This window comes from Oncorhynchus tshawytscha, linkage group LG07 (genome assembly GCF_018296145.1).
Source record: "Oncorhynchus tshawytscha isolate Ot180627B linkage group LG07, Otsh_v2.0, whole genome shotgun sequence".
NCBI classification, from domain to species: Eukaryota; Metazoa; Chordata; class Actinopteri; order Salmoniformes; family Salmonidae; genus Oncorhynchus; species Oncorhynchus tshawytscha.
Genome location: NC_056435.1, coordinates 40,958,003 through 40,983,022, shown reverse-complemented (window position 1 = coordinate 40,983,022; position 25,020 = coordinate 40,958,003). Strand labels below are relative to the sequence as shown.

General features: G+C 47.8%; 1 protein-coding gene across 4 annotated transcripts in view; it reads right to left on the bottom strand.

Annotated features, from left to right (window-relative positions):
- Positions 1-25,020, bottom strand: part of foxp4 (forkhead box P4) — a 195,236-nt gene that overhangs the window by 12,433 nt on the left and 157,783 nt on the right. For 2 of the 4 annotated variants that reach the window (XM_042324411.1, XM_042324413.1), the window contains exons 9-14: positions 24,543-24,641; positions 13,194-13,281; positions 10,205-10,288; positions 5,966-6,197; positions 5,715-5,791; positions 5,454-5,555 (exon numbers count right to left, since the gene is read on the bottom strand). In XM_042324411.1, the coding sequence (XP_042180345.1) occupies positions 5,454-5,555; positions 5,715-5,791; positions 5,966-6,197; positions 10,205-10,288; positions 13,194-13,281; positions 24,543-24,641 (682 nt within the window). The remainder of the gene's footprint in view (positions 1-5,453; positions 5,556-5,714; positions 5,792-5,965; positions 6,198-10,204; positions 10,289-13,193; positions 13,282-24,542; positions 24,642-25,020) is intronic. The other 2 variants (XM_042324412.1, XM_042324414.1) reach the window with 1 other exon arrangement.

Genomic DNA, 25,020 nt, shown 5'->3' with positions numbered 1-25,020 from the left:
GGGAGATAGAGACACAGAGGGAGAGAGAGACGAGAGAGGGAGATAGAGATACAGAGGGAGAGAGAGACGAGAGAGGGAGATAGAGATACAGAGGGAGAGATAGAGATACAGAGGGAGAGAGAGAGACGAGAGAGGGAGATAGAGATACAGAGGGAGAGAGAGACGAGAGAGGAGAGATAGAGATAGAGATACAGAGGGAGAGAGGGAGATAGAGATACAGAGGGAGAGAGAGACGAGAGAGGGAGATAGATACAGAGGGAGAGAGAGACGAGAGAGGGAGATAGAGATACAGAGGGAGAGAGAGACGAGAGAGGGAGATAGAGATACAGAGGGAGAGAGAGACGAGAGAGGGAGATAGATACAGAGGGAGAGAGAGACGAGAGAGGGAGAGATAGAGATACAGAGGGAGAGAGGGAGATAGAGATACAGAGGGAGAGAGAGACGAGAGAGGGAGATAGAGATACAGAGGGAGAGAGGGAGACACAGAGGGAGAGAGAGACGAGAGGGAGATAGAGATACAGAGGGAGAGAGAGACGAGAGAGGGAGATAGAGACACAGAGGGAGAGAGAGACGAGAGAGGGAGATAGAGATACAGAGGGAGAGAGAGACGAGAGAGGGAGATAGAGATACAGAGGGAGAGAGAGACGAGAGAGGGAGAGATAGAGACACAGAGGAAGAGAGAGACGAGAGAGGGAGATAGAGACACAGAGGGAGAGAGAGACGAGAGAGGGAGATAGAGATACAGAGGGAGAGAGAGACGAGAGAGGGAGAGATAGAGACACAGAGGAAGAGAGAGACGAGAGAGGCAGATAGAGACACAGAGGGAGAGAGAAGGAGATCATTTGCTTTCATAAGCATGTAGAGAGCCTGCCTGAAAAGAGAACCTTGTAATGGTTATTTGTAGTTGTTCTGAACAGAATCAAATATGACAAAAACTTGTTCAGACAAAGAAGTCAACTAATGGCTCCTGTAAAGGAGCGTGGCAGAGACACACACACTAAACACAGGAGCCCGACAGAGACACACACACTAAACACAGGAGCCCGGCAGAGACACACACACTAAACACAGGAGCCCGGCAGAGACACACACACTAAACACAGGAGCCCGGCAGAGACACACACACTAAACACAGGAGCCCGGCAGAGACACACACACTAAACACAGGAGCCCGGCAGAGACACACACACTAAACACAGGAGCCCAGCAGAGACACACACACTAAACACAGGAGCCCGGCAGAGACACACACACTAAACACAGGAGCCCGGCAGAGACACACACACTAAACACAGGAGCCCGGCAGAGACACAAACACTAAACACAGGAGCCCGGCAGAGACACACACACTAAACACAGGAGCCCGACAGAGACACACACACTAAACACAGGAGCCCAGCAGAGACACACACACTAAACACAGGAGCCCGGCAGAGACACACACACTAAACACAGGAGCCCGGCAGAGACACACACACTAAACACAGGAGCCCGGCAGAGACACACACACTAAACACAGGAGCCCGGCAGAGACACACACACTAAACACAGGAGCCCGGCAGAGACACACACACTAAACACAGGAGCCCGGCAGAGACACACACTAAACACAGGAGCCCGGCAGAGACACACACTAAACACAGGAGCCCGGCAGAGACACACACTAAACACACTATTCTATCTGTAGCTGGAAATAAGACAAGGATGTGCATCTCCTTCCCTAGTTTTATTTTAAAATGTCTTTAATCAGCCACAATCTACATACACACATACATACACACACACCGCTATCTGCAGCTCACTCCCCTAGGGACCGTCCTCCCTTTTCATCCGCTGTTTGTAGTTTGTTCATGCCCAATTTCATTACCAATTTTAATTTGTCTATAATTAAATCCTGCATATTTTCTCTGACACGCTTTTTTAATCCGTGAGGGAGGGACAGGCAGAGCGCGCATCACTCCTCACCGTAATTACACACACACACACACACACACACACACACACACACACACACACACACACACACACACACACACACACACGCACACACACACACACACACATAATTACACAAACCATAATCAGCCCCAGACCACCCCCCGCCCCTCTCCTCCTCACACCCCCTCTCTTTCAAGCCGTGATGCTCCGTTTTGTAAATGAGTATGACCCCAATCTCAGCCCGCCACCCCGCCATTGCTGCTCCTCTGCTATTCTCTGCTATTTGCATTTGTCTCCGTGATGAAAGCCTAATTCGCACAGTTAAAACATTAGCAGTCATTTACCGCAGGTCACAGCACACGTCACACACACACCCAGCAGACACGCACATAAACACAACACATCCTGCAGAGGTTGGGGCGAGGAGAGGTGTAGAGAAGGGTAAGGGTACATGTGGGAAAGGGGAGAAGGTAGACAGGTGGAAAAGGGAGGTATGGGTAAGGCCTGAGGTGGTGTTGGAGAGGTGTAGGGGTACAGCTAGGGGAGGTATAGGGGGTAGGGATGAGGCTGGAGGTAAGGAGAGGAGGGTAGGGGTGTTACAGAGGTCGCGTGTGTGTGTCACAGTGCCCACACAACAGATGTGTAGTTCTTACCTTTCAGCGAACAGCCCTTCAAATATTGTCCTCAATGTGATATTGGAATTCTTAAATGTACCACGTTGGTACCAAACGTTCAAGACTCTGAAATGATATTTTGCTGTAATATATTCTACTGAATGTGACCCTGCTCTCTTCCCATAAAAAGCAGTTCTCAACCATATTCAGAACCTTGGAGAAATTAAATCACTGTTTAACGCTCTCTGACTGAACAGTCTGCAGTTCACCTCTCCCTGTCTCCCATCCCTCTCTCTCCCATCCCATCCATCTCTCTCCCTCCCATCCCTCTCTCTCTCCCATCCCTCTCTCTCCCATCCCATCCATCTCTCTCCCATCCCTCTCTCCCATCCTCTCTCTCCCATCCCTCTCCCATCCCACTCTCTCCCATCCTCTCTCTCCCATCCCTCTCTCCCATCCCTCTCTCCCATCCTCCTCCCATCCCATCCCTCTCTCTCTCCCATCCCTCTCTCCCATCCCTCTCTCTCCCATCCTCTCTCTCCCATCCTCTCTCACCCATCCTCTCTCACCCATCCCTCTCTCTCCCATCCCTCTCTCACCCATCCCTCTCTCCCATCCCATCCCTCTGTCCCATCATCACTCTCTCCCATCCTCTCTCCCCATCCTCTCTCTCCCATCCTCTCTCCCCATCCCTCTCTCTCCCATCCCATCCCTCTGTCCCATCACTCTCTCCCATCCTCTCTCCCATCCTCTCTCTCCCATCCATCTCTCCCATCCTCTCTCCCATCCCTCTCTCCCATCCCTCTCTCTCCCATCCTCTCTCTCCCATCCTCTCTCTCCCTTCCATCTCTCCCATCCTCTCTCTCCCATCCCTCTCTCCCATCCATCTCTCCCATCCTCTCTCTCTCCCCTCTCCATCCATCTCTCATCCCTCTCTCCCATCCTCTCTCTCCCATCCCTCTCTCCCATCCTCCTTCTCTCATCCATCTCTCCCATCCATCTCTCTCCCATCCTCTCTCTCCCATCCTCTCTCACCCATCCCTCTCTCTCCCATCCTCTCTCCCATCCTCTCTCTCCCATCCATCTCTCTCCCATCCCTCTCTCCCATCCCATCCCTCTCCCCATCCCTCTCTCCCATCCCTCTCTCCCATCCCATTCCTCTGTCCCATCACTCTCTCCCATCCTCTCTCTCCCATCCCTCTCCCTCACCCCTCTCTCCCATCCCTCTCCCCCATCCCTCTCTCCCATCCTCTCTCCCATCCTCTCCTCCCATCCCTCTCTCCCATCCCTCTCCCTCATCCCTCTCTCCCATCCCCCTCCCTCTCTCCCATCCCTCTCCCTCATCCCTCTCCCTCATCCCGCTCTCCCATCCCTCTCCCTCATCCCTCTCTCTCCCATCCCATCCCTCTCCCTCTCCCTCTCTCCCATCCTCTCTCTCCCATCCTCTCTCTCCCACCCCTCTCTCCCATCCTCTCTCTCCCATCCCGCTCTCCCATCCTCTCTCTCCCATCCCTCTCTCCCATCCTCTCTCTCCCATCCCTCTCTCCCATCCCTCTCTCCCATCCCTCTCTCCCATCCCTCTCCCTCATCCCTCTCTCTCTCTGATCAATGACTTCCCATGGCTGACACTAGCACTCCTCATGAAATAACCAGGCCCATTAAAGAACATACATCTTCCTCTATATTTAATACAGGCCAAACCTCTGGACACTCCATACATATATTAATATATAAAGGTAGATATTTAAAGGGCCGGACCTAGGTGGAGAGGAAGCGGGAGAATACATTCATAGTAAAATTTCATAAAGGTGAAATGAGGCGGCAAAGATATTCCAGGCTGGCATCTCCCTCCCTTCCTCCCTTAGTCCCTCTCTCCCTCCCTTCCCAATTCAAGGCTATTAGCGCGAGGCTCGGGCCATGACACCCCCTCTTCACCCCTCCTCATCTGTCTCTCTCATTCTCTCGCTCAATCTCCCTCTCTCCGGAGGAACTGACACTCAAATTAGAATGAGGCTTCAGTAGAAATGGGTCAGCACCTACACTGTCAAGGTCCAGCCAGGTGTGTGTGTGAGTCTGTGTGTGAGTCATGGACTGCGAGAGTGTGTTTGTGAGAATGTGTGTGTGAGAGAAGCCATTGCGTGTGTGTGTGTGACTGTAATGAGGCTCTGTGATAGTGAGATGTGTTTCCACTGAGCTAAGTGGAATCGTCTTCGTAGGCCATGTCAGAGTTCACAGAACTCTTCAGAAGACCAGGAGGGAGGGAAGAAGAGGGAGGGAGGAAGGGGGAGGGATGGAAAAAGAGGGAGGAAGGAAGGGGGAGGGATGGAGGGAGGTAGGGTAAAAGAAGGAGGAAGGAAGGGGGAGGGATGGAGGGAGGGAGGTAGGGTAAAAGAAGGAGGAAGGAAGGGGGGGGGATGGAGGGGGGGAGGGGAGGGAGGTAGGGTAAAAGAAGGAGGAAGGAAGGGGGAGGGGATGGAGGGAGGGAGGTAGGGTAAAAGGGGAGGAAGGAAGGGGAGGGAAGAAAGGGAGGGAGGAAGGGGGAGGGAGGGATGGAGGGAGGATAAAAGAGGGAGGAAGAAACGGAGGGAGGGGGTGGGGTAAGTCAATTTAACACCTCTGTAAAGAAACACAGCCACATGGAGTGAGTCCACACACTTACGCACACACACACTCCACTCAGGGCATTGTGGGTAAAATGGCTTATAATCATCAAAACAGCTTGGTGTTTCAATGGCCATGTCAGTTTTTGAGGCTGCCGAGTGTGTGTGAGAGTGTGTGGGTGTGTGTGGGAAGGAATATTGTCTAATCTCTGTGTGTGTGGATATGCAGTGTATGTATAGTAGGTGAGTGACCATGTGTGTATGTGGAGGAGTGTGTGTGTAGGAATGTGTGTGGACTCACCTTCCATGTGGCTGTGTTTCTCCTGAAGTAGGCAAACATTCGTGTAAACCAGTTATAGATCTCATTAAGAGTCAGCTGCCTGTCTGGAGCCTCCAGAATGGCCTAGAGAGAGACAGAGAGGGGACAACATTAGACAACGTCTCAACGGAGCTACCACAATACTAAAATGAGAGAAGAGAGGGGAGGAGGAAAGGAAGATGAGAGGAGATGACAGGAAGAGAAAAGGAAGAGAGGAAGATAAATGGAGGAGAGGAGACTTACGTGGCGTATGAGAGAGGCGTAGGTGAAGGGAGGTCTGACATCAGCGTTCTTATAGAACTCACAGTTCTGTGCCAGCTCTACAGAGAAAACACACACCACATTAGTCATGGATATATATATATGTGTGTGTGTGTGTGTGTTTGTAAGTCAGTCAGGGTGAAAGACTGTGAGCATGTGTTTACCAGTATGCTTGTATATATTAAAATGTTTGTGTGTACACAAGTGTGTGTTTTTGAGGGTTGTATGCATACCCTCTCGTATACCTGAGGCGATGGGGGTGCAGAACTTGTCTGCGATGCGCCTGCGTATGGGTCCCACGCCGTGCGGGTGTGAGTGTGAGTGCAGGCTGGAGGAGCTGATGACAGAGGGGCCCTGGCGGAGCGGGGTGATGGGGGCGGTGGCGGAGGTGGGGGGGTGAGGTAGACCCTCGGGGTACACCTCGCTCTCCCTCTTCAGCAGGGAGCCACTGGACGCCAGGTTCAGCTGGGGAAGGAAACAGGATGTGACATCATCCGAAAGGGACCATCATCATTCCTGGTTGTAGCTTGCTCTCTGGTAGGATGGATGGACAGTTAGCTATGTTGCTTCGACTTATCTAACCCTCTCAGACACATTATACACAAAGACATGAAGAGTGATGCCCAGCTGGCACAAAGACTATATCTATCATATGATCATTAACAGCAAAACAAAGACCTCAGACTCAGTTACACAGACACACACACACACACACACACATACACACACTGCAATTAGTCCTCAGTGAACAAAAGAAAAACAAAGCAAGAAATGGGAGTTTGTGTGTGTGAAGGCCTCTGTGGTCACACACACAGCGGTGGCACGCTCTCTTCACGGCCCAGCTCGGCCCAATTAGGCCGAGCCCACAGGAGCAATGGGAACTGGAAACCAGTCCTCTGAGTCACTCAGGGACGCTTTTCCAAGGGCTGCTAGATTAGAACTAATTAAAACCATCATGGACATGTGTGAGTGAGAGAGAGAGAGAGACAGAGATAGAGATTAAGAGAGTGTGAGCATTATCTGAATTTTCTTACACAGAGCTCTGTCTTCCTTCCTCTTTCTCCCTTTTCTCTCGTTCACCTTCCCTTCTATTTGTCCTTCACTGTCTTTCCAGTCCTAACCAATCCTCCTCCCCCCCAACTTGTCCTCTCCCTGTCTGCTCCAGGCGAGTGGTCTGTACCATTTGGACTGGTTAGGGGTCAGGCCTGTTTAACTGCTACTTCATTAGCTCTGGAAATCTGCCTCTATTTCTTTCTTTCTCTCTAGCACTTCTCTCTCTCTCCTTCCCTCCTCTCCTTCCATCCCTCTGTAAAACAGGTACTTCATTAGCTTTGGAACCCGGCCACATCACCAAGGCAACACCACAACCCTCTCAATTGAGGGCAAGCTTTGTTGCAATTCTGAAGACTCCTCCCCTCCACCCCCTTTCTCAAATCGCTGACCCCGAGGCTTGTCTCCCACGACGACACAAAACACGCCTCTTCCTGATTTCCCATTAGGTGCTAACGACAGCTGATGCCCTGCGTTGGCTCCACACACACGCACGCACGCACGCACGCACGCACGCACACGCGCGCACACACACACACACACACACACACACACACACACACACACACACACACACACACACACACACACCCCCGCTGCTCCACTGCAACCATTTATATCCCCTCAAATTAAGACACTCCACTTGTAATTGACAATTAATTTCAACATCTTCATATTTTAATAAGACTCCTCGTCAATCTGAATAATGAAATATTCATTAGATACCTAATAACAACCCTGCCTGTGCCAGCCAGCCTGCCCGGAGACACAGAGCTCCATCCCTCAACACAGTTTCCATTTTGGCACTCTTTTTTACATTTAGTCTAGTCTTCTGTCATTTGACTAATGATTTAGTCTAGTAATTGTCAAAATGATGAAAACACTGGGCCATTTTAGTCAACTAAATTTCCTTTCATTTTAGTCACATTTTAGTCACATCACAAAAATATGACAAACATATATAAGATTAATATTATATTATAGAACATTTATCTGGCCATGTAAATTCCTAATTCAGCCTACATAGATATTGCACATGAAAGAGCGACAATATCACCAGTATCACCAGTTTTTGCAAAGTACGGGAGCTAAGGCCTGAGTGAAAAGTTTGGGAATCCTTATTCAACATGTCAGAGAGGCATGTTTGTTCTACATAGCATATTTCTATCTGACCGTTCCAAAACGTTGCGTCCTGCTGAACGTGCCCCAGGTTGTTAGCTACAGCAGGCTAAGGACTTAACATGACTGAACAAGGTGTAGCCTAAACAAATGGTTAACAGTCTGGTTATTATGTAGCCTAATTTTAGAATGGCCTGCGATATGTTTTATAAATGTGTTTTATGAATGTGTTTTATAAATGTGTTTTATGAATTTAAAAAAAAAATGTGTTTTATGAATGTGTTTTATGAATGTGTTTTATAAATGTGTTTTATGAATTTAAAAAAAAAATGTGTTTTATGAATGTGTTTTATAAATGTGTTTTATAAATGTGTTTTCTGAATGTGTTTTATAAATGTGTTTTCTGAATGTGTTTTATAAATGTGTTTTATAAATGTGTTTTATAAATGTGTTTTATAAATGTGTTTTATGAATGTGTTTTCTGAATGTGTTTTATAAATGTGTTTTATGAATGTGTTTTATGAATATGTTTTATAATTGTGTTTTATAAATGTGTTTTATAAATGTGTTTTATAAATGTGTTTTATAAATGTGTTTTATAAATGTGTTTTATAAATGTGTTTTATGAATGTGTTTTATAAATGTGTTTTATAAATGTTTTTAAAATGTGTTTTCTGAATGTGTTTTCTGAATGTGTTTTCTGAATGTGTTTTATAAATGTGTTTTTTATGAATATGTTTTATGAATATGTTTTATAAATAGTGTTTTATAAATGTGTTTCATAAATGTGTTTTCTGAATGTGTTTTATAAATGTGTTTTCTGAATGTGTTTTATAAATGTGTTTTATGAATGTGTTTTATAAATGTGTTTTATAAATGTGTTTTATAAATGTGTTTTCTGAATGTGTTTTCTGAATGTGTTTTCTGAATGTGTTTTATAAATGTGTTTTATGAATATGTTTTATGAATATGTTTTATAATAGTGTTTTATAAATGTGTTTTATAAATGTGTTTTATGAATGTGTTTTATAAATGTGTTTTATAAATGTCAAATGTGTCCAGCTAATGCATGATAGAAAGAAAAAAACATAGCGCCGGCATTATGGGTCATGTCTTTTGAACGGTGGCCTAAGGGCTAGAATCAACCTGTTTTCTCTGAGGAAAAGAGACTTGGCTACGTTGGCTACACAGAACCTGGATATGAAATGCAGTTGGAAAAGTGGGAGGGTTAAGTGAGACTACAAGCCTACTTTTCTATAGCCTACTCAAGGGAGAGAAAAATGTGTATAGCTAGACTGTTGTTTTACTATTCAACTCAATGGTGCTATTGTTTTAGATTTCATAAAGAGCTTGTATCATCAGAGGATTACATTTCATAAAGTAGCTTGTGTTTCTTAACCAGGCAAAGGGTAGCTAACTAGGAGGCTGGTGGTGACTGGTTAGCTACATGGAAGCTAGAGAGTTGCCTACGCGATGTGTATCATCAGAGGATGTGTATCATGAGAGGATGTGTACCATCAGAGGATGTGTATCACCAGAGGATGTGTATCACCAGATGATGTGTATTACCAGAGGATGTGTATCATCAGAGGATGTGTATCATCAGAGGATGTGTATCACCAGAGGCTGAGTGGAGCCGAACTGCCCACACTCATCACTTGCTCCCCCACAGCTCACCAGAGAGAATATAGGTCCTTCCCACTGCTGAACAGAACTGCACTGCACATCTGTGCTGCTAATATTAATTGTGCTTATCACTGAAAAACTCTCAATTGCTCCAAAAACTCTCTTCCAGTCCACTTAGGACACAGATTTTAGACACAGAGATAATTTAGTCTCCTCTCGTCGATTTAGTCAACTGAAATGAAAATATTTTTCGTTTAGTTAATAGTTTTTTCTGGGTCTATTTAGTCAGTTATAGTCTTTGACAAATATTTGAGACATTATGATAGAAATTAACACTGTCTCAAACAGGGCAGAATGATGATTGGCTCACACACATTGAAAGATTCACCCACATTTCAATCATTTATTTGGATAAAGCTTGTGTGGTTTTGTGATTTATGTTGGTATTGTGATCAAAGGTTACGGAATTCTTATAATCAGATTATTACTCCATTATCGAATAGTTTATTACAGGGACCTGTGCTCATGTAGAACACCACTTATGCATATTTACATACTAATAATGAACGCTATACATAACACTAAAGTGAATAAAGGCCAAGTGTAAGCCCCACTGATCAACAGAGGATGCAAACACCAAACACCTGCTACAGCACGGTGAAGGGTCAGGTACTCACAGGTTGGTTGAAAGGCTTTGGCTCCGATGGGCGCATGTGCAGGTGGGTCATCATGGCCTGCAGCCGCTCACTCTCCTTGGCCAGCTGAGAAACACACACACACACACACACACACACACACACACACACACACACACACACACACACACACACACACACACACACACACACACACACACACACACACACACACACACACACACGTCAGCAAAACTGTCCTTTTTGAGTCAATAATTACTATTGTCATAGACGAGAAGCACGGTAGTAAGGAAAAGAATCAAGCTCCAGTCACACCAATCTGGGTTTGTCTTGTTGTTTATAGACTGCAGGTTTATTCTCACACTGTGGACTTGATAATATCCAGTCAAGCCACATCAGCGTCAATGCAACATCAGCCTCCCATTAAAGCAGTAAAACACAGATATTTAGGGGAGGGTGTGAAGTAATGGGTGTTTGTGTTAGAGAAAGAGGCATCCCCTTAGTCTATGATTTAGCATGTGGTGGTGTGTGTGTGTGTCTCTCAGGGCTGGTGTCACTGTCTTACAGCACCAGTCTCCCCAGGCACAGAGAGAGATGGGAACCCTCTCTACACACACACACACCTAACATTTTCTCACACATTACACACACACCCTCACAGACACAGACACACTAGCCTGCAGACACTCGTCCCTGTTTGCCATTGCTAACTGCAGTTTAGTGGGTGCTACTGTGCTATAGCCTGTGGAAACGCCTCCTGCATCTCTACTGAGAGACATCTCAGTCAGCGTGTCAACACACCACAGCCAGGGGCTAGCTAGTGAACAGGAGGGTGTGTGAGAGACATCTCAGTCAGCGTGTCAACACACCACAGCCAGGGGCTAGCTAGTGAACAGGAGGGTGTGTGAGAGACATCTCAGTCAGCGTGTCAACACACCACAGCCAGGGGCTAGCTAGTGAACAGGAGGGTGTGTGAGAGACATCTCAGTCAGCGTGTCAACACACCACAGCCAGGGGCTAGCTAGTGAACAGGAGGGTGTGTGAGAGACATCTCAGTCAGCGTGTCAACACACCACAGCCAGGGGCTAGCTAGTGAACAGGAGGGTGTGTGAGAGACATCTCAGTCAGCGTGTCAACACACCACAGCCAGGGGCTAGCTAGTGAACAGGAGGGTGTGTGAGAGACATCTCAGTCAGCGTGTCAACACACCACTGCCAGGGGCTAGCTAGTGAACAGGAGGGTGTGTGAGAGACATCTCAGTCAGCGTGTCAACACACCACTGCCAGGGGCTAGCTAGTGAACAGGAGGGTGTGTGAGAGACATCTCAGTCAGCGTGTCAACACACCACAGCCAGGGGCTAGCTAGTGAACAGGAGGGTGTGTGAGAGACATCTCAGTCAGCGTGTCAACACACCACTGCCAGGGCTAGCTAGTGAACAGGAGGGTGTGTGAGAGACATCTCAGTCAGCGTGTCAACACACCACAGCCAGGGGCTAGCTAGTGAACAGGAGGGTGTGTGAGAGACATCTCAGTCAGCGTGTCAACACACCACAGCCAGGGCTAGCTAGTGAACAGGAGGGTGTGTGAGAGACATCTCAGTCAGCGTGTCAACACACCACAGCCAGGGGCTAGCTAATGAACAGGAGGGTGTGTGAGAGACATCTCAGTCAGCGTGTCAACACACCACAGCCAGGGGCTAGCTAATGAACAGGAGGGTGTGTGAGAGACATCTCAGTCAGCGTGTCAACACACCACATCCAGGGGCTAGTTAGTGAACAGGAGGGTGTGTGAGAGACATCTCAGTCAGCGTGTCAACACACCGCAGCCAGGGGCTGTCTAGTGAACAGGAGGGTGTGTGAGAGACATCTCAGTCAGCGAGCCAACACACCACAGCCAGGGGCTGTGTGAACAGGAGGGTGTGTGAGAGACATCTCAGTCAGCGAGCCAACACACCACAGCCAGGGGCAGCTAGTGAACAGGAGGGTGTGTGAGAGACACAGGCCTGGAGAAGCTAGCACAAGCACTTGATGTGTGTGTTGGCACGCTGACTGAGATGTCTCTCACACACCCTCCTGTTCACTAGCTAGCCCCTGGCTGTGGTGTGTTGACACGCTGACTGAGATGTCTCTCACACACCCTCCTGTTCACTAGCTAACCCCTGGCTGCGGTGTGTTGGCACGCTGACTGAGATGTCTAGCACTGGCTGTGTGTGTTGGCACACTGACTGAGATGTCTAGCACTGGCTGTGTGTGTTTGCACGCTGACTGAGATGTCTAGCACTGGCTGTGTGTGTTTGCACGCTGACTGAGATGTCTAGCACTGGCTGTGTGTGTTGGCACGCTGACTGAGATGTCTAGCACTGGCTGTGTGTGTTGGCACGCTGACTGAGATGTCTAGCACTGGCTGTGTGTGTTGGCACGCTGACTGAGATGTCTAGCACTGGCTGTGTGTGTTGGCTCGCTGACTGAGATGTCTAGCACTGGCTGTGTGTGTTGTAGTATGGCAGCATTGAGTGAATGTGTGTAAGATGTGCGTGTGTGAGTTTATGTGTGTATGTAGGTACTATAACAGGGCAGTAGTGGGGTAGGTGACACGGCAGGGAAAGGGGAGAGGACGGGAGGCGTGATGAGATGTGACACTGCCTGTCTCCATGTCACTTTGTGTTGCCCATCAGTGGCTTCAGGCTTGGGGCTCAATGCCGTTTACCAGGGGGACCAGGGCCACAGCTAACACGAACTCCATCTCCAACACCCTGGGCTCGCCACTATGCTGTTTGGGGGTTCTTGTGGGGTGTTTGTGTTTTGATGTCCACTCCTCTGCCTCCTCCTTCCACCCAGTAGAAAGGGACTGGAATGGACTGGACTGGGAGGCTTATAATTGGAGCCTATGATGCCAGCTTTCCTCTTTAAATTACAAGCTCCAGTGCTTTCACTAAACCCCCAGCCTGGCTCAGACAAGTACAGACACAGAGGATGACTCTGTGTGTGTGTGTGTATGTGTGTGTGTCCCACCTGTATCTCCAGCTGTTGGACCACCTGCATCTGTACCCTGCACTGGGCTGTACTGCGGTCATCCAGAGCGTGTTCATTGTTCAGATGCCTGAGAAAGGAGGAAAGATAGAGGAAGGGGTAGAGATAGAGGAAGGGGTAGAGATAGAGGAAGGGGTAGAGATAGAGGAAGGGGTAGAGATAGAGGAAGGGGTAGAGATAGAGGAAGGGGTAGAGATAGAGGGAGAGGTAGAGATAGAGGGAGAGGTAGAGATAGAGGAAGGGGTAGAGATAGAGGAAGGGGTAGAGATAGAGGAAGGGGTAGAGATAGAGGAAGGGGTAGAGATAGAGGAAGGGGTAGAGATAGAGGAAGGGGTAGAGATAGAGGGAGAGGTAGAGATAGAGGAAGGGGTAGAGATATAGGGATGGGTAGAGATATAGGAAGGGGTAGAGATAGAGGAAGGGGTAGAGATAGAGGAAGGGGTAGAGATAGAGGGATAGGTAGAGATAGAGGAAGGGGTAGAGATAGAGGAAGGGGTAGAGATAGAGGAAGGGGTAGAGATAGAGGAAGAGGCAGAGATACAGGAATGGGTAGAGATAGAGGAAGGGGTAGAGATAGAGGAAGAGGCAGAGATAGAGGAATGGGTAGAGATAGAGGGAGAGATAGAGGAAGGAATAGAGATAGAGGAAGAGGCAGAGGGAGAGGTAGAAGAAGGGATAGAGATAGAGGAAGAGGCAGAGATAGAGGAATGGGTAGAGATAGAGGGAGAGGCAGAGGAAGGGGTAGAGATAGAGGAAGGATAAGAGATAGAGGAAGGAGAAGAGATAGAGTGAGAGGAATACAACTGGGTTATAACCTACATGACAAGCAAAATAATGCATATTAATTTGTAATTCCCACATATTCAATGGAACACCAGACAGATGTGTCACTGTTTGTGTGTGTGTGTCATTCCAAAAAGACAGTAGGGAGATTGTTGTGAGTGAGTGTGAATGCTTGCAGCTCCAGTTTGTGTGATTCCGGCCAATGGTGACTTCAGTTAAATAAATATTCACATTTATGTGACTGCAGATATTTGTTTATTTTCCTGTTTAGAGCTTTTCAAGAGACCAGAGGGCTTTACACTCTTATCCAGACAGACACACGCGGAAACACATGGAAATACATGGAAATACACAACAGTGGTCTTGGACCAAACACTTCACAGTATAAACTAGTTTTCCTCCTCAAAGAAAAAAATCCAAATATGAGAGTCAACTGTTGAACTCAGTGTTAAACAAAACAACCAGTTTACACAGCGGAGGAGAGAGGGAGTAAGAGGAGGTTATGTAAAGAATAATATTATAAGTATATCATTTCCTTATAAGCTTTTTCCTTTTAGTGTAAAAGCTAACTGTGTGTGTGTCCTGCTCTTTGGGCCATGCCCTCAGAGTGTATCAGAAGAACACCTGGAGAATAGATCATGTGTTATCAGAAGAACAGAGAGAGGGTCTACTCTCTGATTAACTCCTAATACACTTCTGCCCCCCTGAAATGTGTCTGAATGGTGGCACTGTTTGTTTCCTCTGGTGTGGGAGGATCCAGGAACTTCTGATCCCTCCCTCCCTCCCTCCCTCCCTCCCTCCCTCCCTCCCTCCCTCCCTCCCTCCCTCCCTCCCTCCCTCCCTCCCTCCCTCCCTCCCTCCCTCCCTCCCTCCCTCCCTCCCTCCCTCCCTCTCTCCCTCCCTCCCTTAAACTGCTCATGACAACTCTGAGATGTGTGTGTGTGTGCCATTTAGGGAATCATGACCCAGTGTGTGCATGTTTAAGAGAAAGGAGAGTTGGGCAATATTAGAAGGGAAGAAGAAATGAAACAATAACAATGATGTCATGGCATAGCTAATCCCAGCATAGATAGACGGCTCAAGTGCATGATAATAATAACAAAAACATGATCTCACCCTTTTCCCTCTACTCCCCCTCTCTCTATTCCTCCACTCCCTAACTCTCTACTCCTCCACTCCCTAACTCTCTAGTCCTCCACTCCCCCTCTCTCTATTCCTCCACTCCCCTAACTCTCTACTCCTCCACTCCCTAACTCTCTTCTCCTCCACTCCCTCCACTCCCTAACCCCTCTCTCTACTCCTCCACTCCCTAACTCTCTTCTCCTCCACTCCCTAATTCTCTATTCCTCCACTCCCTCTCTCTATTCCTCCACTCCCCCTCTCTCTATTTCCCCACTCCCTAACTCTCTACTCCTCCACTCCCCCTCTCTCTACTCCTCCACTCCCTAATTCTCTACTCCTCCACTCCCCCTATCTCTATTCCTCCACTCCCCCTCTCTCTATTTCTCCACTCCCTAACTCTCTATTCCTCCACTCCCCCTCTCTCTATTCCTCCACTCCCCCTCTCTCTACTCCTCCACTCCCTAATTCTCTACTCCTCCACTCCCTAACTCTCTATTCCTCCACTCCCCCTCTCTCTTCTCCTCCACTCCCTAACTCTCTAGTCCTCCATTCCCCCTCTCTCTATTTCTCCACTCCCCTCTCTCTATTCCTCCACTAACCCTCTCTCTTCTCCTCCACTCCCTAACTCTCTAGTCCTCCACTCCCTAATTCTCTACTCCTCCACTCCCTAACTCTCTACTCCTCCACTCCCTAACTCTCTAGTCCTCCACTCCCCGTCTCTCTATTCCTCCACTCCCCCTCTCTCTATTCCTCCACTCCCCGTCTCTCTACTCCTCCACTCCCCATCTCTCTATTCCTCCACTCCCCGTCTCTCTATTCCTCCACTCCCCCTCTCGCTATTCCTCCACTCCCTAACTCTCTAGTCCTCCACTCCCCATCTCTCTATTCCTCCACTCCCTAACTCTCTAGTCCTCCACTCCCCATCTCTCTATTCCTCCACTCCCCATCTCTCTATTCCTCCACTCCCCGTCTCTCTAGTCCTCCACTCCCTGTCTCTCTATTCCCCCACTTCCTAACTCTCTACTCCTCCACTCCTCTTTCTCTCTTCACTCGCACACTCTCTCTAACCTAAAACTATTTTTGCCCCTCTCTCTCTCTATAACTCACTCTCTTCTCTCCCTTCTCTCTCCCTCCTCTCTCTCTCTGTAACTCACTCTTCTCTCTCTACCCTCTCCCTTCTCTCTCTACCCTCTCCCTCCTCTCTCTCTCTCTCTGTAACTCACTCTCCTCTCTCTACCCTCTCCCTTCTCTCTCTCTCTCTCTGTAACTCATTCTCTTCTCTCTCTACCCTCTCTCTTCTCTCTCTTCCTCCTCACTATCTGTAACTCATTCTATTCTCTCTCCCTCCTCTCTCTCTCTCTGTAACTCATTCTCTTCTCTCTCTACCCTCTCCCTTCTCTCTCCCTCCTCTCTCTCTGTAACTCATTCTATTCTCTCTCTACCCTCTCTCTCTCTGTAACTCACTCTCTTCTCTCTCTACCCTCTCCCTCCTCTCTCTCTCTCTCTGTAACTCACTCTCTTCTCTCGCTCTACCCTCTCCCTTCTCTCTCCCTCCTCACTATCTGTAACTCATTCTATTCTCTCTCCCTCCTCTCTCTCTCTCTGTAACTCATTCTCTTCTCTCTCTACCCTCTCTCTCTCTGTAACTCACTCTCTTCTCTCTCTACCCTCTCCCTCCTCTCTCTCTCTCTCTGTAACTCATTCTCTTCTCTCTACCCTCTCCCTCCTCTCTCTCTCTCTCTGTAACTCATTCTCTTCTCTCTCTACCCTCTCCCTCCTCTCTCTCTCTCTGTAACTCATTCTCTTCTCTCTCTACCCTCTCTCTCTCTGTAACTCACTCTCTTCTCTCTCTCCCTCTCCCTCCTCTCTCTCTCTCTCTGTAACTCATTCTCTTCTCTCTCTACCCTCTATCTCTCTGTAACTCACTCTCTCTCTCTCCCTCCTCTCTCTCTCTCTGTAACTCACTCTCTTCTCTCTCTACCCTCTCCCTCATCTCTCTCTCTCTCTGTAACTCATTCTCTTCTCTCTCTACCCTCTCCCTCCTCTCTCTCTCTCTCTCTGTAACTCACTCTCTTCTCTCTCTACCCTCTCTCTCTCTGTAACTCATTCTCTTCTCTCTCCCTCCTCTCTCTCTGTAACTCACTCTCTTCTCTCTCTACCCTCTCTCTTCTCTCTCCCTCCTCACTATCTGTAACTCATTCTATTCTCTCTCCCTCTCTCTCTCTCTCTGTAACTCATTCTCTTCTCTCTCTCCCTCTCTCTCTCTGTAACTCATTCTCTTCTCTCTCTCTCCCTCTCTCTCTCTGTAACTCATTCTCTTCTCTCTCTACCCTCTCTCTCTCTGTAACTCATTCTCTTCTCTCTCCCTCCTCTCTCTCTCTGTAACTCACTCTCTTCTCTCTCTACCCTCTCTCTTCTCTCTCCCTCCTCACTATCTGTAACTCATTCTATTCTCTCTCCCTCCTCTCTCTCTCTCTGTAACTCATTCTCTTCTCTCTCTACCCTCTCTCTCTCTGTAACTCATTCTCTTCTCTCTCTACCCTCTCTCTCTCTGTAACTCATTCTCTTCTCTCTCTACCCTCTCTCTCTCTGTAACTCATTCTCTTCTCTCTCCCTCCTCTCTCTCTGTAACTCACTCTCTTCTCTCTCTACCCTCTCCCTCCTCTCTCTCTCTCTCTGTAACTCATTCTCTTCTCTCTCTACCCTCTCCCTCCTCTCTCTCTCTCTGTAACTCATTCTCTTCTCTCTCTACCCTCTCCCTCCTCTCTCTCTCTCTCTGTAACTCATTCTCTTCTCTCTCTACCCTCTCTCTCTCTGTAACTCATTCTCTTCTCTCTCTACCCTCTCCCTCCTCTCTCTCTCTCTCTGTAACTCATTCTCTTCTCTCTCTACCCTCTCTCTCTCTGTAACTCACTCTCTTCTCTCTCCCTCCTCTCTCTCTCTGTAACTCACTCTCTTCTCTCTCTACCCTCTCCCTCCTCTCTCTCTCTCTCTGTAACTCATTCTCTTCTCTCTCTACCCTCTCCCTCCTCTCTCTCTCTCTCTGTAACTCATTCTCTTCTCTCTCTACCCTCTCCCTCCTCTCTCTCTCTCTGTAACTCATTCTCTTCTCTCTCTACCCTCTCCCTCCTCTCTCTCTCTCGGTAACTCATTCTATTCTCTCTCTACCCTCTCTCTCTCTGTAACTCACTCTCTTCTCTCTCTACCCTCTCCCTCCTCTCTCTCTCTCTCTGTAACTCATTCTCTTCTCTCTCTACCCTCTCCCTCCTCTCTCTCTCTCTGTAACTCATTCTCTTCTCTCTCTACCCTCTCCCTCCTCTCTCTCTCTCTCTGTAACTCATTCTCTTCTCTCTCTACCCTCTCTCTCTCTGTAACTCATTCTCTTCTCTCTCTACCCTCTCCCTCCTCTCTCTCTCTCTCTCTCTCTGTAACTCATTCTCTTCTCTCTCTACCCTCTCCCTTCTCTCTCTCTGTAACTCACTCTCCTCTCTCTACCCTCTCCCTTCTCTCTCTGTAACTCATTCTCTTCTCTTCTCTCTCTACTCTCTCTCTGTAACTCATTCTCTTCTCTTCTCTCTCTACTCTCTCTCTGTAACTCACTCTCTTCTCTCTCTACCCTCTCCCTCCTCTCTCTCTCTCTCTGTAACTCACTCTCTTCTCTCTCTACCCTCTCCCTCCTCTCTCTCTCTCTGTAACTCATTCTCTTCTCTCTCTCCCTCTCTCTCTCTCTGTAACTCATTCTCTTCTCTCTCTACCCTCTCTCTCTCTCTCTGTAACTCATTCTCTTCTCTCTCTACCCTCTCTCTCTCTGTAACTCACTCTCTTCTCTCTCTACCCTCTCTCTTCTCTCTCTCTCCTCACTATCTGTAACTCATTCTATTCTCTCTCCCTCCTCTCTCTCTCTCTGTAACTCATTCTCTTCTCTCTCTACCCTCTCTCTCTCTGTAACTCATTCTCTTCTCTCTCTACCCTCTCTCTCTCTGTAACTCACTCTCTTCTCTCTCCCTCCTCTCTCTCTGTAACTCACTCTCTTCTCTCTCTCTACCCTCTCCCTCCTCTCTCTCTCTCTCTGTAACTCACTCTCTTCTCTCTCCCTCCTCTCTCTCTGTAACTCACTCTCTTCTCTCTCTACCCTCTCCCTCCTCTCTCTCTCTCTCTGTAACTCATTCTATTCTCTCTCCCTCCTCTCTCTCTCTCTCTGTAACTCATTCTCTTCTCTCTCTACCCTCTCCCTCCTCTCTCTCTCTCTCTGTAACTCATTCTCTTCTCTCTCTACCCTCTCTCTCTGTAACTCATTCTCTTCTCTCTCTACCCTCTCTCTCTCTCTCTGTAACTCATTCTCTTCTCTCTCTACCCTCTCTCTCTGTAACTCATTCTCTTCTCTCTCTACCTCCCTCTCTCTCTCTCTCTCTGTAACTCATTCTCTTCTCTCTCTACCCTCTCTCTCTGTAACTCATTCTCTTCTCTCTCTACCCTCTCCCTCCTCTCTCTCTCTCTCTGTAACTCATTCTCTTCTCTCTCTACCCTCTCTCTCTCTCTCTGTAACTCACTCTCTTCTCTCTCCCTCCTCTCTCTCTGTAACTCACTCTCTTCTCTCTCTACCCTCTCCCTCCTCTCTCTCTGTAACTCACTCTCTTCTCTCTCCCTCCTCTCTCTCTCTCTGTAACTCACTCTCTTCTCTCTCTACCCTCTCCCTCCTCTCTCTCTCTCTCTGTAACTCACTCTCTTCTCTCTCTACCCTCTCCCTCCTCTCTCTCTCTCTCTGTAACTCATTCTCTTCTCTCTCTACCCTCTCCCTCCTCTCTCTCTCTCTCTGTAACTCATTCTCTTCTCTCTCTACCCTCTCCCTCCTCTCTCTCTCTCTCTGTAACTCATTCTCTTCTCTCTCTACCCTCTCCCTCCTCTCTCTCTCTCTCTGTAACTCACTCTCTTCTCTCTCTACCCTCTCCCTCCTCTCTCTCTCTCTCTGTAACTCATTCTCTTCTCTCTCTACCCTCTCTCTCTGTAACTCATTCTCTTCTCTCTCTACCCTCTCTCTCTCTCTCTGTAACTCATTCTCTTCTCTCTCTACCCTCTCTCTCTGTAACTCATTCTCTTCTCTCTCTACCCTCTCTCTCTCTCTCTGTAACTCATTCTCTTCTCTCTCTACCCTCTCTCTCTGTAACTCATTCTCTTCTCTCTCTACCCTCTCCCTCCTCTCTCTCTCTCTCTCTGTAACTCATTCTCTTCTCTCTCTACCCTCTCTCTCTCTCTCTGTAACTCACTCTCTTCTCTCTCCCTCCTCTCTCTCTGTAACTCAACTCTCTTCTCTCTCTACCCTCTCCCTCCTCTCTCTCTGTAACTCACTCTCTTCTCTCTCCCTCCTCTCTCTCTCTCTGTAACTCATTCTCTTCTCTCTCTACCCTCTCCCTCCTCTCTCTCTCTCTCTGTAACTCATTCTCTTCTCTCTCTCCCTTCTCTCTCTCTCTCTCTGTAACTCATTCTCTTCTCTCTCTACCCTCTCTCTCTGTAACTCATTCTCTTCTCTCTCTACCCTCTCCCTCCTCTCTCTCTGTAACTCACTCTCTTCTCTCTCCCTCCTCTCTCTCTGTAACTCACTCTCTTCTCTCTCTACCCTCTCCCTCCTCTCTCTCTCTCTCTCTGTAACTCATTCTCTTCTCTCTCTACCCTCTCCCTCCTCTCTCTCTCTCTCTCTGTAACTCATTCTCTTCTCTCTCTACCCTCTCCTTCCTCTCTCTCTCTCTCTGTAACTCATTCTCTTCTCTCTCTACCCTCTCCCTCCTCTCTCTCTCTCGGTAACTCATTCTATTCTCTCTCTACCCTCTCTCTCTCTCTGTAACTCACTCTCTTCTCTCTCTACCCTCTCCCTCCTCTCTCTCTCTCTCTGTAACTCATTCTCTTCTCTCTCTACCCTCTCCCTCCTCTCTCTCTCTCTCTGTAACTCATTCTCTTCTCTCTCTACCCTCTATCTCTCTGTAACTCACTCTCTTCTCTCTCTACCCTCTCCCTCCTCTCTCTCTCTCTCTGTAACTCATTCTCTTCTCTCTCTACCCTCTCCCTCTCTCTCTCTCCCTCCTCTCTCTCTGTAACTCACTCTCTTCTCTCTCTACCCTCTCCCTTCTCTCTCTCCCTCCTCTCTCTCTGTAACTCACTCTCTTCTCTCTCTACCCTCTCCCTCCTCTCTCTCTCTCTCTCTCTCTGTAACTCATTCTCTTCTCTCTCTACCCTCTCCCTTCTCTCTCTTCCTCCTCTCTCTCTGTAACTCACTCCCTTCTCTCTCTCCCTCCTCTCTCTCTATAACTCACTCTCTTCTCTCTCTACCCTCTCCCTTCTCTCTCTTCCTCCTCTCTCTCTCTGTCTCTGTGGCTCAGTCATAAACAGTAGCAGGGTTTTTTCCGAGACTCCCGACAATGAGTCTCTGTTTACTCCTTAGCCCTCTCAGACAGAGATTCAGTCCACATTACACATTACCCTCAGCCCCACTAACCACAGCCAACAGAGTACTATACCAGACAGTACTGACAGAGTGAGACGGGAGGGAGGGGAGGAGGAATTAGTGAATGTATCTACTATGCAACAAAAAAAGAGATAGAATAGGAGAAGAGAAGAAAATAGGCGATGGGTAGAAGATAGCGGGGAAGGAGTGAAGGGAAGAGAGAAAAGGGGGAGAGAAAGAGAGAGATCACAGATCAGATGAAAGAAAAGAGCTGGAAATAGAAGAGTGTCTCCTATCATCTCTTCTCTTCTGCCCAGAGCGATGACTAAGGAAGGCTGGAGGGGAGAGCATTATCTGTCACCGTTTGGTTCCTCTCTCTCCCTCCATCTGCCCTGAGGCTGCTTTCGTCTCCAAATTTTCCCAGCCTGCCTCTGGCTTTGATCTGACTGTCCGCTGCCATCATCTCACAACACACTTCTCTGTCTGTGTGTGTGTCTGTGTGTGTGTGTACCATGCCAAGTTATTACACACTATCCCTGGTGATATCAGCTCAGAGTTGCTCATTAGAAAGACAGTTTCTCTCCCTTACAGGCCATTGTTTTGGTTAGGCCTTGGTTAAGGGTTCGCTGGGCCTCTGTTAAAGGGTTCATAATGGGTTTGTTCGGTGTTTGTTATGTGGTAGCGGCAGGTGGACTGTCCTGAAGCTGACAGTAGTAGAGATATGAGGATCTCAGTGGATCAGACAGGATGTATGGATGTGCCTGTGTGTATGACTCTGTTCGTACATGTGACATGTTGTCTGTTGTGTCATCACTCTAACAAATAGTGACAGTTGACTGTGTACACCAGGCTTAGATGTATCTCCCCTTATTCCCACCAGAACACACACACACACACACACACACACACACACACACACACACACACACACACACACACACACACACACACACACACACACACACACACAGACAGACAGACCAGGCTATACCCCCTCCCCGCTCCACACACCATCTCTATAGACTCCAAACTGGCAAACAGACAGACAGACAGACAGAGACATACAGACAGACAGACAGACAGACAGACAGACAGACAGACAGACAGACAGACAGACAGACAGACAGACAGACAGACAGAGACAGACAGAGACAGACAGACAGACAGAGACAGACAGACACATACAGACAGAGACAGACAGAGACAGACAGAGACAGACAGACAGACAGACAGACCAGGCTATACCCCTCCCCGCTCCACACACCATCTCTAAAGACTCCAAACTGGCAAACAGACAGACAGACAGACAGACAGAGACATACAGACAGAGACATACAGACAGACAGACAGAGACAGACAGAGACAGACAGACAGACAGACAGACAGACAGACAGACAGACAGACAGACAGAGACAGACAGAGACAGACAGACAGACAGACAGACAGACAGACAGACAGAGACAGACAGAGACAGAGACAGACAGACAGACAGACCAGGCTATACCCCCTCCCCGCTCCACACACCATCTCTAAAGACTCCAAACTGGCAGACAGACAAGAAAGAGGGATTAATAAAGGATGAAATGAAAGAGAGGAGGACAGCGGAGGGGAGATGGATGGAGAGGGAGCTGCTGTTTCATGTCTTTGCTAGCGCCATGGAAACAAAGAGCTGTGATTGTAAATGAGCTAATTAAGTAAACTGCTAACGAAGCGTGGAAACAATTTGCTTGACCCTTCCGAGCAGAGAACTCTGGGAGCACAACACTAATCAGCTAGACGGGAGGGACACACACACTGAGTAACTTGTACTATCTTGTCAGGTGTAGCCTCAGATTCTTTGATACCTTCTCAGCACTGTCTCACAAGGGTCTCTCACAACACACCACTTAAAACATTTAGCAGCCAATGAAACATGCAGCAGGAGCAGAGATAGAGGGACAGAGAGAAGGGTGACAGAGAGAGAGAGAGAGAGAGAGTGTCAGAGCTGTTGAATAATGTAGATGGACACACAACAACAAAACACTCTGCTCCTCCAGGGAAGCCTGATGTAACCGATAGCAACTGATTCATTATTAATAAGACGTTGGGGGAGGTGCTAAGCTGACGTACGGAGTTGTTTTAAGATGGTCATACTACGGATCATTTAGCTTTATGATTTAGAATTTTAGGACCCCATTAGGTATCAAAAAAAATTATTTATTTGATAAAATATAGATTTTGGCCTTTACTATTAAAGCCCATAGACACACATAGAATAACACATTCAGAAATGGCAAAAAGGTCAGTCAAAAAATACATTATAAGAAAATGTTTTGAAGAGGAGATATACATATTTAAACCGTTTTTGGGGGTAGGCACAAAACTACCTTCATACTTCCATTTGTTTTTTTAAACCGGTAACGGTCACCTTCAGACGAGTCCCGTGACACAAAACGGAGAACACCATCATGTTTGTGAGAGTCTCACCTTTCCATAGAGGGGTCAAAATAGTTTATAGGTCAAACCGTTCGCACTCTACAGACGTTTTCGTGAGAAGACAGATTTCGGGGATGTCTCATAGTCTGACAAACACTCTGGCTCTGCCACCGTTCACTGCAGATGCAGCAGTGGGACATACGGATGCAGTGGATTGAGACACATCCAATGCAACAAAAAAAAACAGATATCTCGAGCTCAAACTGACAGATGTTGGGGTGATTTTCTTGTTATGTAACTTAGATTGATGCTCCGACGCGTCAATCGACTTCAGGGGAGTAGATGAAGTCTGTAGAACGTTTCACTGATTTACACTCAGCTAGTTTGCTGGTTAGCGTGTGTCTGGGCTGACTGATATAGCAACACTCACTGTAGAGCGAGTCCTACACTAGTCACTAGAAAATCATGCTAGAAAGAGTGAAAGTGACAATGTCTTAACAATAGGGGCCACTTCCATTATTTGTAGCTGTATGGAGGAGAGTAGTTTGGGAATGCAGCTTCAGGGAGTTACTCACTTGATGAACTGTCCCATGTCATCACATAGCGCCTCGCAGCCAGGCCATTTACACTCTCCATGGCCATAGAGAGGATGGGAACCTGCATGCTCCTCGTGGCTGGGAGAGGGAGGGAGAGAGAGCAGGTTAGAATCATCTAAACCGGACATATTACAAATGTATAGACATCACACACTGTTGGGGAAAGCAAATGATTGAGCTCATTTCAGATGACCAAGGACAGCTGAAATAAAGCAAGCAGACACTGACGCATCAATACCACCAAACGATGCCTCTGAGCAGCAGAAGCCCACACACAGAGCAAACATCCACTGTTACACAGTAAGGCCATAGTTCCTTTAGTATCATACAGTAAGTGCGTAGTCAACGTGAAGCTCAGAGCAGAGTGCTGTGTGTTCCTCTGTTCCAAACGCTCATCCTCACACAGCACTAGTCCTCCCTCCCTCCCTTCAGTCAGTGGGTGGGCAGACACCCAGAC